The sequence below is a fragment of the Carassius auratus genome, chromosome 45 (assembly GCF_003368295.1).
Source record: "Carassius auratus strain Wakin chromosome 45, ASM336829v1, whole genome shotgun sequence".
In the NCBI taxonomy this organism is placed as follows: Eukaryota; Metazoa; Chordata; class Actinopteri; order Cypriniformes; family Cyprinidae; genus Carassius; species Carassius auratus.
The window spans coordinates 17775417-17792540 of record NC_039287.1 but is presented as its reverse complement, the minus strand read 5'-3'; the positions used below and the strand labels follow the sequence as shown (position 1 = coordinate 17792540).

Genomic DNA, 17124 nt, shown 5'->3' with positions numbered 1-17124 from the left:
TCAGTGAATGTTTGAATCTTTTTTAATAGTTGTGTTTGAGTCCCTCAAATGTCCTCAGTGTGATAAGGTGTATCTCAGAATCATAAAGTCACTGCTGGAAAGGGTTCAAATATGCAAAGATGCTGGAAAACTGAAGAATCTGCAGGACCTTAATGATTTTTCTGAAGAACGCTGCTCAGTTTAACTGTTCAGAACAAACAAGGGACTCATGCACAACCATCACAAAACAGAAAGACAGTCAAGGATCATCAGGTAACAGAACACAGTATTAAGAACCAAGGGTTCCCAAACTTTTGAGTGGGGTTATTTTAATGATTTCAGATTTTTTTTTGTCTTGTGGACTAAATAATATCTTAATATCTTTTATGTACAATAGCTTACTCAGGACAGTACTAAATAAAATATAACATGCATTTAGTATGACCTCTCTTATTTTTTGAAAATTACTCGCATTTTCCTAGATTCTACAAAGGGTGCCCAAACTTTCAAGCCCCACTGTATATATATATATATATATATATATACACACACACACACACAGTCGTGGCCAAAAATATTGGCACCCTTGGTAAATATGATCAAAGAAGGCTGTGAAAATTCATCTGCATTGATCTTTTATTAAAAAAATTCATGAAAATGTATCCTTTCATTGGATAATATGAATTTAAAATGGGGGGAAATATCATTATGAAATAAAAAATTTTCTCTAATATACATTGACCACAATTAACGGCACCCTTTTATTGAATACTTTTTGAAACCTCCATTTGCCAGTTTAACAGCTCAAAACTGTCTCCTATAATGCCTGATGAGGTTAGAGAACACCTCACAAGAGATCAGAGACCATTCCTTCACCCAGAATCACTCCAGACCCTATAGATTCCCAGCTTCTCCTCTTCAGTTCACTCCTCTCATGTTCTGTAGGGTTCAGGTCAGGACTGGAAGGCTGTAGCAGAAGCTTGGTTTTGATTTTTTATCTGTTGGTATTTGATATAATCAAAGATGCCATGTGTCTAAACAAGATGTCCAGGACCTCCAGCAGAAATATAGGCCCACAACATCAAAAATACAGCTGTATATTCACTGTACACATGGGGTACTTTTTTCTCTGTGTTCACCAAACCCCTAACCCTAACCCATCTTGAGTGTTTGCTGCTAAAAAGCTCATTTTTAGTTTCATCTGATCATAGAAGCCAGTCCCATTTGAAGTTCCAGTCGTGTCTGATAACTGAAGATGCTTTAGTTTGTTTTTGGATGAGCTAGGAGAATTTTTCTTGAAACCCTCCCAAACAACATGTGGTGATGTAGGTTCTGTTTGACAATTTTTAAAAAAGTTTTCTGAACCAGAGACTCATCTATTTTCGCCAGTTCTCCAGCTGTGACCACTGGAGAGTCTTTAGCTACTCAAACTCTCCTCCTCACCATGCATTAGGACAATATAGACACACATCCTCTTCCAGGCAGATTCATAACATTTTCTGTTGATTGGAAACTCTTAATTATTGTCCTGATGGTGGAAATGGGAATTGTCACTGCTCTAGCTCTTTTCTTAAAGCCACTTCACCAATCTGTGAAGCTCAATCATCTTTTGCTGGACATCAGAAATATATTCTTTGGTTTTTCTAATTTTGATGGATGATTAAGGGAATTTGGGATTTGTTTTCCCTCCTCTTTATATTTCTGTGAAACAGGAAGCAATGGCTGGATGATTTCATGTTTATAATCATGTTGGAGTGCTCATAATTGTGAATATTAATGTTAATATACTACAGAGATATTTTACTCATAAGAATTTCTAAGGGGTGCCAATAATTGTGTCCAATGAGTATTTGAAACCTTTATTTCATAATGATATTTTCCCCATTTTAAATCCTTATTATCCAATGAAAGGACAATTTATTTTGGTGATTTTTTCAAATAAAAGATCAAAATGATTAACAATGCAGATTAATTTTCACAGCCTTTTTTGTTCTTATTTACCAAGGGTGCAAATATTTTTGTATTTTGAATGTTTTTTAAAGTAATTAAAACCCAGTTTCTGTTATTTCATCATGTATTTTTTGTTTTGACAATAGGTGGTATCACAGATGGACTGTGACCTATGACTTTACTTCAAAGGACTGCTAAAGTGCACGTACACACATGAACAGTTTCCACCATTACACACACAAACAAACTAGATGTCAGCAAAATAACCTCAGATATGATAGTTGTGTGGTTATTTTCCAGTTTATGTGTTGAAATATGCCCTTTGTGGCCCTTTGTTTATACACTTTTCTTTTCTTTTTGTTTGTCGTCACACCAAACTCATTTACAAATGGTAACAGTTTATTTCTCATGCCCAAACTAACATATACATTTAAAACATTATCTTACTTTGTGGGCCCACTCTCAACTGCCAAACCCACCTGCCATTTTTAAAGCCTCCATTTCCCATTAGGAAGGGTACTTCCATTTACAGTGACATCACAGGGGGAGATCAGGAATGCAAGATTTTCTCATGCATTTTTGTCTGCAATGTCTGTGATTTACTTTTGATCAGTAGTGTGATGTATATGCTGCAGGTTAATGCCTTTTTTGTGTGTATTTGTGTAGCTTTATCTTGCTTTAAACTTATAATTGACTTCCACTTATATGCTCCAAAAAATGAGAGGAGATTAATACTAAAAATGGACATCTTGTAGTAAAAAGGTATGGAAAGTATTATGTTTCATATATAGAGTTACACCAAAATGTAATGTGATTTGACTTGCCTGCCTGTATATCTAAGCATCTTTCCCTTTAATCTTCTGACTTAAGTGTAAATATTAACACTCTGTCTTTGCTTCTCTTCTGTCCTTTCTGCACAGTCGCCTGAGAGAGCTGGGTTTCTAAAAAGCTACGAATAATTTAATTTCTTAGATTTTAAAATGAAATTAGATTTTCCATGTGTGTTTTGTTATTTTCATGCTTTCACTTTAAGGTTAGGGTTTAAGGTTTTGTCTTGCCAGGTATCTTTTTGTCATTTATGTTAATCTTTATTTTATTTATTTATGTGTGCCTGAATGATTGCTGCCCATTCTGCACTGTCTCTGCATGGGAGGAGAATTTAAAAGGGTAAAATCACAAATTCTAACACGTTTTATCTTGTCAGATTAAATTAAGACCAGCAGTTGATGTCCATCGATTTTATGTATTTATTTTACCAGCAACAAATGGTTGTATTGGGATCAAATCGATGTGGATTGGTAAAACATCCAATGCTACAGACATCAGACAATAGTATACAAGGGAGCTTACAGTATGCAATATATTTTATTAGCCTTCTCCAAAAACAGACAACACGGTCTTAGAAAATGCAACAGTTTTATCCGTTTCATGTAGGTCAAATCTTTGAAGTAAAAATCAAAATGTAGATGAAACTAGCTAATAAAGGGCGCATTTACTGAACACAAATGAATATATTAGCCCTGATCTTGCTGCTGGCTAGTTAAAGGTAATTTATATGCTTGTTACCAGTTTTTTTGAAACATTTGTCTAAACTAAAAGGTAAAATAAAGCAGCTTTGCTTTTAATTGATCCAGAAGCATTAAACATACAAACATTAAAACCACTGCATACACAACTTCAGGGGTCCATTCTTCATACATGGATTACTCACTTAGCTGGATTTTATTGTTGGCTGTTTGACATGATTCAAGATTGTTCAGTTCTTTGGAATTGATCCCAGAGTTGTCATTGGAATGGGTCCATGAACTCAAACCTGGTCGTGAGCGGCTTATTTCACATAAACAGAATTCGATTGTCTCATTTTAAGTGGAGACGACACTAAAAGTCTGTCTGTTACAATTATTCTGAAAATAATTAAACCAGTTTTACTTATTGAGAGATTTATTTGTAAAGAAATAATTATCTTACAATTTTATTACAGTCATGCACACATTTATGTGCAGTTTGTCTGAGCCATGTATTCATTTGAATGGTGAGCTTTAATGCAGGAGATGCATACTCGCTTCTTGAATTTTAAAAAGCTTTTATGATACATCATTAACTAAAAAGTAAGTTATGTCTTAATATAGCCTTATGTAACGAATCTGCTTCAAAATTAAATGAATTCATTACAATGCTCTTGACACTGGGAAATGCAAAGCCTGTACAAATGCTAGAAAACTTCTAATTATGTTCAAAATAATAATGAATCGCTTAGAACATAATCTATTTATGTATTAGAAATTCTGTCGTTTTACTGGCTGGGCTGTTTCCTTTATCTTTATTGTATGATGTCATTACATTGCTGCCTTTACGCCAGTCAATCATTGCATTACTGATCATGGAACAATCTCAGACAATTTAATCCAGATATTTAATCAACTCCGCTAACTAGTTTGAAGAACCAAATTAGCCAGAGATCAGTTATCAGGATTAATAGATCTGTTCATCTCAGATGTATTAAGTGATGTACGAAGAATGGACCCGTGATTTAACAAGAGCTCAGGTAACAGTCTCAAACATGATGAACAGTAGTTTATGTAGTACAACTCAAATAATCTGTCCACAGTCTGAGATGGTGATGGTTTTTGTGGGTTTCCCATCTTTAGTGCCCAGCTCTGCGATTCTCCTCACCACATCCATGCCATCTTTGACAAATCCGAAGGCCACATGCTTGAAGTCCAAGTGCTCTGATTTCTTGAGGATGATGAAGAACTGAGAGCTGTTGGTGTCTCTGCCGCGGTTGACCATAGACAGCAGCCCCGGCCCTGTATGCCTCACCTCGAAGCTCTCATCCTCAAACCTCTCTCCATAGATGGATTTTCCTCCCGTCCCATTCTTGTTGGTGATATCACCACCCTGAGATACAGTTTTTTAAATAAACAGTTTTTATTCATGTTTATTACATCAATTTGTTTAGTTTTAGTTAATTTAGTAATTCAACTTAAATGAAAACTATCTGAAATTGATAATAATGTTTTTCATATTTCATTTCAGTTGATGTTTATTTTTCAAGTAACATAAATGTTTTTTAGGGCTTTCATTGTAGTAATAATAATAATCCCGCTCCTCAGCTGCTTTGGACACAACTGTTAATTGAACAAATGAACAGAATGTGACAAATAACTTGGGCATTATTGACAGATGTGCATTATTTGTTGATTTTATAGGTGAAAATTGCTGTAATGATTGCTTTGACATTAAGAATTTATTTCCAGTTAAGGTATTGATGTAAAGGAATATTCATGGTGTTTTCATTGTGTCCTAACCTGACACATAAAGTCCGGGATGATCCTGTGGAAGGTGGACTGGCGGTAACCAAAGCCCTTCTCTCCCGTACAAAGAACCCGGAAGTTCTCTGCAGTTCTGGGCACGATGTGAGCGAAGAGCTCTATGACGACTCTCCCAGCATGCTCTTCATCTATGGTGATGTCGAGGAACACCACAGGGTTGGAGTCTCGAGAAAGTGCCTCGGCGGCAGATATCTGAGTGGCGTCAGTCTGAGGCATATGGCTCTGGCAGTCGGTGAACGCTCGTCTGAAGGACTCGGCCAGCTCTGGAGTCTTGAACCTGGCTGCCAGCTGCTCAACTTTACTGTCCCCCTCTGTGTGTGAACAAACTTATAGACATGAAGATACCGGCAGCAGGGTGATGTGTGTGAGGTGAGAAGCGAGGCCTGTACCTGAGTAATTGTTTGCTTTCCACACCAGCGCATTAGCCGAGGTGTTCATGGGCTTTAGCTCGATGCTGGGGCTGATGATGTGGTTGGCGCAGACTTCGAGCATCTGCTCACACCTCATCAGCAGGCGGTAGCTTTTCTTCACGGGGTGGAAGAGGATATTGATGTCTCCCACACCGCGCTCCATCCACTGGTTGAGCTGGTGTTCCCAGCGAAACAGTTTGGCTCTTTCTTTGAACAGGATCTTCTCGTCCTCCTGACTGGACCTCACCTCCACCTGCAGGAGCAACATCAACACACGTCACACTTCTCCAGATCCACAAGGAGCACAGCTACCAGCATCACAGCAAACACTCACCACAGGCAGAGAGACGATCGGCTCAAAGTGAACCTCATGATCACTGCCCTCCTCTTCTGATTCAGTGCATGTTTTTTCTCCTTCATTTTGTGTCGCTGTTCCCCCAAAGACTGGAGTTCCATTATCTGGCCATGTGAAACTATCATCTGCAGAAATAAACAAATTATGAAAACACTACCCTGCCTACATCAATGCTGACAGCAGCAGTTTAACATAGCACTTTATAATAATTAGGTTTGCTTGAGAAAGCCAACTTACTGAAATGCTATTTAAACTTATTACTATTATTATTCTTCTGAGACTGTCTGTCTGTCTGTATGTAGCACCCTGCTAAATTTATATATTGATTAGTTTGTGTTCTGTTCTTTGTGTACAGAAATACAGTTTATTCTGAAATATGGGCCAGTTCAATTGTTCTTGGTGTGTAAGACCTTTTTGTTATTAATATTTAGTTTTAATTCATATTTGTTATTGAGTTATAAAATTCTGAGGCGTTGAAATATCCTGTTGTGAGTAACATTTGAATTCTCTGTCATTTTATTTTGCATTGGTAAAAAAACTAACAAACGCAGTATAGCTATTTTTATGCTAACCGGGCCCCTCTACACTCTAACCAGAGTCGCATGCCCAAAGTTTTAGTTTTTGTGTAAGTTATACATCCTAATTTTAAATTTTAGTAAGTATCCACCAATTAATTTCCCCATGCATATGATAAATTCCAGAAAAAAGTGGAATTAAGGAGGATGGTTACATGTGGGGGCTCGTCCGGGATTTAGTTTACTGTTGTTTTGTTTTTGCGAGCATGTTCTAAGAGAGAGAAGAGGAAAGTAAGTGTTAAATGAGGTAGCTTAAAAGCCCTATAGCCACTTGTGTTTCAGAGATTTTTTTTCTTCTTCTGGGTATCTAAAACTAATATCACATGATGTCAGAGCATATTTTTATATGGTGTGAAGACAAAGGTATTAATGCAAGGAAAGCATTTGTGCTTAGTATGGTTTCTATTGGTGTTACTGATGAGACTATGCATAAGGTATTGGATGGGGCTGGAGTTTTCAGTCCCTGTAAAATAAGAGGATGGTGTGTAGAACATTTCAGTAAAAGCCAGTTAGTTTTAGTCTAAACTATTAATGATATGACTAAGACTGACATACCTAAACAGTTACTAGTTGGAGATGAGTTTGGACCTTGGAAAGTGAATGTTACTGAGACCCAGAGTGTTCATGTAACTGGTGAATGAGACTTCCAGTTCAAGTTGCTGTCATTCTTAGCAAATGAAGAGAAGACACTAGCTGATGTCACAGGCTTACTAACCTATAGTTCTGCTCCACCCACCGCTCCAGACCTGAACACAAAGCTGGTGAATGTAATCTCCTCACTAGTAAAATGTCAAGCCACACCTGTAGATGGACCAAGCTAAGCATGTTCTTAGGTATGAAACCCACTCCACATGGAGAAGAGGAGTATGATGCTTGGGTGGAACAGACCACCCACATGTTGGATGAGTGGAAGTGTTCTAATGTTGACAAGAGACAGAGAGTAGCTGAGAGTCTTAAAGGGGCACCATCAGATATTGTCAGAGGTTTGAGAGTCACTAATCCCCAGGCCACTTCCAATTACTACCTTAAAGCCCTTGAAACAGCTTTTGGAACCACAGACACTGAGTTGATCTTTTGGTGAGGTTTCGTAATACATTCCAGCAAAACGGTGAGAAATTATCAGCCTACTTACTCAGATTAGACAAGCTATTGCATGAAGTCCATCGTAAAGGTGGAATTGAAGTGATTGAGATTAACCGAGCATGCATTGATCGAGTTGCTAGAGTCTCTCTGCCTCATGACCTCGTAGCCCATTGCATAAGACTGACTTACAAACTCAAGCCTCCTCCCAGCTTTACTGAGTTGCTTCGGGATGTAAGAGAAGAAGAGGAGATGATACATGAAAGACTGAATGTACAGAAGGTTGCATCTTTAGCTATAAGTAAGCATGCAGAGTGTGCTACAGCCTCAGTTGTACCTGTACTGCCAGAGCCTGCACCAGTCCTGCAAGATACTACAATAGAGAGTCTAAGGAAAGAATTTCAAGGTCTCCTGACTGATGTTGCACGCCTCCTTTCTGCCTCTGTGACTGCTTCAGCAAGTGTGGCAAAGCAGGTAGACCAGAACCCCAGCCAGAAAGCTACTGGAAACTCATATGTATGTGTGCAGGAGAGAGCTCCCAAACCTCAGTATTGTGTTGATGTATTTTGCTACAGATGTGGTGAAGATTGTCATTTCCAGCAGGAGTGTCCAAACCCAGAAAATCGCAGAAAAGTGAACAAGCTTCTCTTGAAAATAAAACAGCCGACGGGAAACTTTCCAGGGGCTCAGTAGAGGAACGGCCTGATGCTCCGGAGAAGATACATTCCACAAAGTGTGACATACTACCAGAAAAGCAGGCTAACTTGCCAGAGGGTTTAGTTGGACATAGCTCTATTGTCTCAGTACAAATTGAGGGCATTTATGCAAAAGCTTTACTAGATATTGGGTCCCAAGTTACCCTACTGCATCGCTCCTTTTATGACAAGTATCTGAAGCACCTGCCTTTGACCTATATTGAGTGCCTGGAGATTTGGGCCATCAGTGCAAAGGAATATCCATATAATGGCTATATGTGCTTGAAGCTTGAGTTTACTGGAGATGTAGTTGGAGTTGCTGAGACCATAGAAACACTTGTGCTTGTGTGTCCAGATTCAGTCATGACAGGGGATGTTTCCATTGTGGTTGGCACAAACACCTCTATATTTCGAAGACTGTTCTATGCATGCAAAACACATGGAGGAGACCATTTTCTTAACACCCTGTCTGTTCATCCAGTAATAAAATAAGCTTATGAGAAGTTTTGGGAAACTCCTGAAGACACAGATGAGACAAAAAGAGGAACAGTCTGGTTCACAGTCTGGTTCACCAAGAACCGTTTCTGTCGGACGCGTCCAATTCGAGAACTGAGGAGCTGATGATACTGCACATGCCTGATTCAGTGTGAAGCAGACTGACACACAGCACGTCTGAACCGAACTGGCTCTTTTTGGTGATTGATTCTGAACTGATTCTGAACTTATCAGTGATGCGTGGGTCAAGGTATAAACAACCCGCACCCGACCAACGTTTTCAACTAACCCGCCCGCAACTGGGACCGCAAAAAAATAAAAATAACAAATTTTACCCGACCCGCATTTTTTTTAAGTAGTAAATGTATCGCCCCTTTATATTGATTAAATAACTTAAATAAGCTATAGCCTACAGGATAAGAAGCGTTATGACCGCACACATAAAGCTTGTCACAAAGAACCAGTTAAAGTTTTGATTATGAATGTGTCTAAATGAGCAAATCTTGATGATGTTCTTTTTTTCTGTGGTACTCACATGCACCATGTTGCTACACGTCGTATTCTCCACCACGTCCCACAGAAATACTGCTTTTGCATAAAATGCAAAAAGCTCTCTCTGCTTCATCATCTACAGGTCTTAACCAAGAATATGTTGCGGTCCATTCGCTATTAAAAGTGCATCTTCTCTTTTTGTGGCCACACTGGCCATGGCTGCGCGCTCTCCAATTTGAGATTGTTGACGATGTTGAGGAGGCGTTCATGCAACAGTGAACAGTTTGATTGACGTACGAATCAGCCTATCGACTAACGTTTTTATTGCTCTCCTCTGAACTAACTCTGATGCCTATGGACGTATACGTTTATTTATTAGGCAGGGTTGAATGAAAAAGCGGGACAGCTGCTCAATTTGCGTGAGGGGGGACCAAAGGTAAAATTGCTGTACAGTGCAACGTAAAGCGGGACAGGTGGTCACTCTATTCACGCCAGTTATTCAGCCAATAAAGTGTAGGCCTATGTATCTAAAATTATGTCTAGTACTATATAAATTACAAAGGTTTAATTGGCATCTTTATTGCAAATGACCCGACCGACCTCGACCCGAATATCTTAACAAATATTTTTGGATGACTCGTAACCGCGGTTGACCGCAGGCACCCGCTCTTTTCGGATCAACCCGCACATCACTGGTGCTTATGTACTGAGCGCAGGTAAACCGAGGGCTTGAATGAAGGGCAATCTGGTGAAATTTACATTTATTAAAAAACAAATAATTCCTAATGGATTATGTATAGTAAATGGATCATGGTTTCTACACTAATGACACCTAATTTATTTACTTTATATCTTCAAGACTTAAATCCTTATATGCACATTATTGCTGTTACTGTATTTGGGTGTGTTGTTGCAAAACTTAATTTTAAACATTTCATGATAATGAGGTTTTTAACTGACTAAAGTTATGATTACTAACTTTATTTGAATGTTTGATAGATTTTACGCCTTTATGTCATCGCCAACGACATCATTACATCGAGCGTAAAATAACCGATGAACCATTCTTTTAACGTTACCTTTTTTTTTGTTATGCTGAGAGGAGTCCCAACGGATGACTGGCTGGTCACTGCCTGTCATTTCGAAGCCAATTCATCTCATATTACAAACGTTTTTCTTTAGTATTAGTTTGCATAACTATCGACCCTGCAGACGCCATAATCAAAGACACATTCTTTCTCTCTACCACTTTCCTTTTTTTTTAAGTGGGCATTTACGAAGTTTGTTAGAGCAGTGCTGATTGGGGAGAATGGAGGTGCGCTCACTCTATTGGAAAGTAAGACTGTCATTCAAGGCTGGCAGTCATGCAAATGTTCTGGAACACAGTAATATCGCATCCACATCGCAGGCTTTGTTATTAGCAAAATCGCAACGTCTCAAATCGCGATTGGGATTCGATTTTGATTAATCGCACAGCCCGAGAACACACCTGAAGCAAGTAATCATAATCTTTAGGATTACTTGAAAACTGCTGGCAGGTGTGTTTGAAGCAGGGTTGGACAGTCATGAGCTAAACAAAGAGGTACAGTTTACTTGTAAACTATTGGTCACAGGACATTGCTTACCTATTGTTGTTTTGCTGACAGGAGTCCCAACTGATGACTGGCTTCCAATGCCAAACTTAAATTCGCCAACAGGCGCTGGCATGGAAAATGAAAAACTGCTTGATGACCTTTTAGCCTTGGTTGCAGAGGACTTGAAGCTTTCTGCTTTATCCTTACATGTACTGAACTGAAAAGCAGGGACTGGACTGAAATTGGCTTTAAATCCTGTTGCATCAGGTTGGCTGCTAGAATTTCCAAAACTAAATGTAAAAGAGGATCCTGATGGTACAGCAAAGGTCTTGTTTTTAAAATGTGGGTTTGCTTTCTGACATGAAACACAATGGTTAGATGAACCTTCGTTTCTTACCAGGCAATCGTCACAATCCCACTGTCCATCTTTTTTACCAAACAGGGCACCTAACCCACTTTGTGATGCTGCATTACTTTTTTCAGTGCTGCAGGGGGCTTTGCAATAAACACATTCAGTTGCTGAGGCTTCATTCAATGCTAGGCAGGAGTCACAGTACCACTGAACCTCTTTCTTTGTAAACTGAGCACCTAATTGAGTGCCAAATAAGACTTCTGGTGATTGGAGAGGTGGGGTGTGTGTTGATTGTTGACATGCATACATAAGCTGATGTGGAGGTTGACGATTAATCCCTTTTACAGGGCCCTGCAAAGGTAAACAAACAATAATTTATTGATTATCTGCCCCTTTACCGTAAGGGGTAATATATTGTGTTTATATAAAAATCCCTCAACTACCTTTGTTGGTGTAACTTCCATTGCAGTATGTAGAGGATGTGTAAAATATGCTGAAGACTGGCTGTAGTACACAGATGGATCTGTAGTAGCAACTGAGACAAATGATCTGTTTTTAAGCATGTCTTAAGTATTGTACAGACAATTGGTTTTCTTTTTCTTTTTGGTGATGCTCTCATAAAAACAACATTACCATATTACCCAACACCATCTAATCTAAAAATGTCCAAAAATAAATATTTCACTCAAATACTTTAAGGTATGCTCACAACAATCATTGCCATAAACATTGTAAATTTGAATGAATGTCATTTAGTACTTCTGTTCACACTGACAACAAACATTTAAAATAAATAAAACTCCATTTTGACGGATATTTTAAGGAGAGGCGTTCAAACCTCTTTGTCGGTAAGATTTGTGCCATAAACACATTTGCATTAATCGTATTAATTTGCATTAATTTCTCATATACTTATAAAACAGACATCTCCTGTGTTGTTGCGCACACGCACACGCACGCACACACACACACACACACACACACACACACACACACACACACACACACATAATACAGCTTTTTAATATGTTAATATTAATGTAATATTAAATTTAAGGCAAAATGCTAAAAACAATAAGATATTTATTAGAAAAAAATATATAATAAATACAAATCTTATATGTCAATATAAAAGTATTCCTGCATCTATTCCCAATACATTTCTAATATGATGTTTTCCATGATATGAGATGATGGTGATGGATGAATCTCCAGGGATTTACCTCTGTCTGAGATCTTCTTGAGCTCGTTTTTGCAGAAATCATCTAGTTTGTCTATCAGCTGATGGAGAGATTCTCTCAGGCCATCAAAAAAGAGAGAACTAAAGGAATCATAATTTACATCTGTAGATTCAGGAGGAGCTGAGAGAGACTGGAAACTCTACAGAAAACAGAAATCAAAACTCATCAGCTCCACACTTAATCTGATAACCAGCAGGAACATCAGTTTTGTTTGGCTCTTGTGGAATTTACTTCCCAGTTAACAGAATTTTGTTACAAGAACATTCTCCAAATATTCAGTGTTTCTTCTAGGAACATAAAAATGTCCAGTTTTCTTCATGTTAGAGGAACGTTTTCAATTGGTATGATGCTTCTCAAATGTTCTGTCTACATAATTTCGATTTAAAATTCAACATTCTAGGAACGTTAATTTGTAACAACTCTCTTTAGCCACAGCCTTAGATTTACTGAAGATAAAATACATTACTACATAGTTATTACTACCCAGATTTACTTTATTTCAGTCAGACGTCTACATAAGTTCTTATTGGCAATTGGCAGAGGTTTAGATGTTCACCTCTTGTTGGAAATATTTAGTTTGAAGTCATCATAATGGATATCAGGGCTCTTGAGCCTCGTTTTTTTATTGCAGCAATTGCAGGTGTTTTCACAAAAAATTTCTACATTGATGAAGCAGATCAACATGTCTGTTTTAATAACAGGCAAATGACTGCTTTAAAGTAGTTTACACAACTGTCTTATACGTTGTCTTGCTAATTTTTGGAATTTAAATGTTTTATGAGAAGGAAATAATAAACTCAAATGTGAAATAAATTTTAACACACTTTGGTTTCTGTAAGATTGTCCAAAACCATTTGAAAGTTGAATACATCACACTTAGACATCAGCACTCATGGTTACAATGGTCAATGGTTACAAAAAAAAAAAAAAAAACTACAAATAATAATTGCAGCAATGCATGCTGGGATCCATTAATGTTTTTTGTGCACTGGCATGAAGTATGCCGCCATTGTTGATTTTCACATGCCAAATGTTGATGTCTGTGAGAGTATTAATGACTCTAATTAAATTTTTATACACTCCCAAAAAATTACATTAATATCTAATGTGCAACAATAATGTAAGTTTTTTTTTTGTTCACAATGGTTGATTTATCTAAATCACTTTGATGCAGTAATTTGTCTGTCACTAAAGCAGACATGTTGAGTTGCTTTTTCAATGCAGAAATGTTTTCTGAAAACTGCTGCAAAAGAAGCAACAAAAGTTAAGGGTCAAGAGACCAACTAAATCAAAACACTGATCTCCATGATGGTGATGCCAAATGAAACATTTTCAATAAGACGTCAACATCTCAACCTCTATTAATTCTAAATAAGAACTTCTGTAGACGTGTGACAGAAATAAAGTCAATCTGGTTAGTAATACTGTAAGTAAGGCTAGTAATGCTGTTTGTGGAGTTGTTTATCAGATTTTGAGATATTTAATGTCTTTTTTCTTCAGTTCATCAAAGGCTGTGGCTGAACAAAGTTTAAGTCTGTGTCCTCATTTCTCTTTCATTCATTTCATTTTCATTGCTTGTTCAAAACAGGTGTTTGAATGACTGAAAGTATGTTTGAGGAATACTAACCGTTAAATAACACTCTACTAACATTAAGGAAATTGGACATTTTTATGTCCTTGGAAAGTTACAAATCATAGTTACAAGAATGTTGAATTTCAAATGAAAATTAAATTGAAAGAATGTTTGAGGAACATTATACCTTTTAAAACGTTCTTCTAGCATCAAGAAAACTGGACATTTTTTATATTTCCAAAACCAACACTGAATATTTGGAGAATGTTCTTATAACACAATCCTGTTAGCTGGGTTATCTTAAGTAACTCACCTCAGTCCAGCACTTTCACAGCATCAGCTTTATTCTTCTCATATTCATTACATCACAGAGTTATAGATTTGAGTACTTGCTACTTACACTATATGTGAAGTTTCTAGGAAATAGTTTAGATTATAAAACTTATCTTAACATCCTCTTAAGGGTTGAGTAGATGTGCTCAGGAAAATCAGCTCAAAGGACTAGAAACTACTATTATTTTTAACTTGAGAGCGGTTAGGCCTGTCATGGTAACAAATATTGCTGGACGATAAATTGTCCAAGAAATTATCACGATAAACGATTATATTATCATTCTAACCAGTTTCAACTAATATAATGATAATGGCATAATAACACAGGTACACCTTTTCAAAGATAAACTTTTATTTTATTTTATGTCAGATTCCGAGCAAGAAATTCCAACATGTTGACTTTGTGTGGCTTAAAATTAATTAATTTTGTATGTTTGTATGTTATATTATGTTTGTATGCCAGTTAGAGATGCTCATATTGACCGTTAACCAAAAGTAAACATTTTGAACGATGAAGGGGTCGTTCACATATCGCGTCTTTTGGGCACTCAAGTTCGTTATTTCAAATGCGGTATGCATGCACATAATGGAAGAATAATTTTTTCAGGCCCGTCCACATCGCATCTAGTTAAAAACATCTCAGCTGTTCAGAATGACACAATCGCATCAGGTCATGTGACAAGAACCACCTCAATCAATTACTTTCGGGTGAAATTCCCAGTTGTTTTTGAAAAATGGGGTGCACCCAAACACTGCAGAGTTTTTTTTTTTTTTTACTTCAGAAATAAATCTTGTAGCAGAGTTACAGCAAGTTTTTTCGGTGTTGGAAATTCATTGCTGAAATCTCCTTGTTGTAATGGATATCGCGGCTGATGGATGCTTAGCAACGACGCCTCAGGAGTGCAACTTCGTAACATCACGACTAGACTACTGTAATTCACTTTACTTTGGTCTATCTCAGTCCTCTCTCTCTCGCCTACAGCTACTTCAAAACGCAGCAGCTAGACTACTCACTGGGACATGCAAGTATGAGTCGATAACCCCCTATTTTATTCAAACTCCATTGGCTACCTGTTAAATTTAGACTTTAGAAAATTTAGAAAATTTTACTTTTTGTGTATAAAGCTCTTAACAATTTGGCCCCTCAGTACCTGACTGATCTGCTCTGTCCGTACACTCCTTCTCGTACTTTGAGATCCAGCGATCACTGTCTTCTCATCATGCCTAGATCCAGGCTTAAAAAACGAGGTGACCGTGCTTTTGGGACTGCAGGCCCAAAACTTTGGAACAGTCTGCCTCTCTATATCAGACTGGCTCCTACAGTTTCCATCTTCAAATCTTCTTTAAAGAATTTTTGGTTTTCTCTTGCTTTTGATGCTCATTGATTCTGATACGATTAATGCTTATTTTTTTATTTTTTTGTTTTATTTTTATTTTTTCAGTGGTTTCTTTTGTCCGGTACTGCTCTGCATTATAATCTCTGCTATGTATGGCACTTTGGTCAGCCTTGGTTGTTTTCAAATGTGCTTTATAAATAAATATTCTATTGTTGTATATTGTGCAACTGCCTTGGTGCTTTGGAAAGGAGGAGAAAACAACGCGCCTAGTGTTTCCCACGTGTTTTTAAGCACAACATGTGAACAGCCCCTAATACTGTCAGTTAAACATTTCATTTATATTTTTTGCTGCATGGTAATAATTATATATATATATATATATATAAATAATGTGTGTGTGTGTGTGTTAACTCACTGGGTGCATTGACAAATGTGTTAACACTCCTACAGACATATTTAGCTGAGGAATCCAAATGAAGGATGCGAAAAGTAGGTCCATTTCAATAGAAAGGGCAACAAAGTTACTTGCAAAATATGCTATGTGTCATTAAAATAAGACAGGAGTGCAAGTACAATGCAATATTACTTGAGACGCAAACATCCTCAAGCAAATGAAAGGTGCTTCCCAAAGCTGGTCACTCTACCGAGACGTTTTCTCTTTATTCCCGGGACATCTGTGCCATCAGAGGTGTTTTCTACCACAGGCAATCCACAGGCTGCGCTCCAGACTAAACCCACATCATGTCATGTTACATTTTTTTTAATAAAAATGTAAAAAAGAAATTATCGCTGTTGAAAAAAATTATCGAGCTCATTTTATTTAATCATGCGATTAATTGATTTATCGACTAATCGCGACAGGCCTAGTTAGAGACACTGAAACTTGAAAAGGACCCTTAAGACACGGTTATGTTTGGTTTCGATATTCTGAAGCATTGCTAATGCACAGTTTCAATTTAAGTCTGGGGTATTCATGGTCAAATTGATCCATATATTTCAGAAAAAAAAAAAAAATTGTATCAAGTGTGAAGATCACCTGATCTGATCTTGATAAAAGTTTCCCAGAATTGGTACTACTGAGTGCACTGCTTTCACCATGATGCAAGAAATCAGAAAAAATCTAATAAAAAGGTGAAATGTCAGTAAAGTTTTGTTTCATTCTGCAATTATGAAATGTTTCTCTGAGTCTCTGTAACAGCAGGATCTGCTCAAGTCCACTATGATCCTGTTCTTGTAGATCTGTGTGTTACCTGCAGGAACTGGATGTGATCCTGTGTGTGTGAAAGCTGCTCCAGCTCAGCATCTCTCCTCCTCAGATCATTGATCTCCTGCTCCAGTCGTTCTTCAGCTC

General features: G+C 37.5%; 1 protein-coding gene across 3 annotated transcripts; it reads right to left on the bottom strand.

Moving 5' to 3' along the window:
* Nucleotides 1-3328: 3328 nt before the first annotated feature.
* Nucleotides 3329-17080, bottom strand: LOC113063456 (E3 SUMO-protein ligase RanBP2). 3 transcript variants are annotated; one of them, XM_026233876.1, is made up of 8 exons: nt 17024-17080; nt 12513-12669; nt 11733-11824; nt 10989-11640; nt 6006-6151; nt 5651-5924; nt 5238-5572; nt 3329-4827 (listed from the first exon to the last, which is right to left on the bottom strand). In XM_026233876.1, the coding sequence occupies exons 3-8, from the start codon at nt 11751-11753 to the stop codon at nt 4519-4521; spliced, it is 1737 nt and encodes a 578-aa protein (XP_026089661.1). In that variant the 5' UTR covers nt 11754-11824; nt 12513-12669; nt 17024-17080; the 3' UTR covers nt 3329-4518. The 3 variants fall into 3 exon arrangements, with proteins under 3 accessions (XP_026089661.1, XP_026089662.1, XP_026089663.1); XM_026233877.1 differs by having other exon boundaries at nt 11412-11640; XM_026233878.1 differs by lacking the exons at nt 11733-11824; nt 12513-12669; nt 17024-17080 and having other exon boundaries at nt 10989-11246; nt 11335-11420.
* Between the last annotated feature and the right edge of the window lie 44 nt (nt 17081-17124).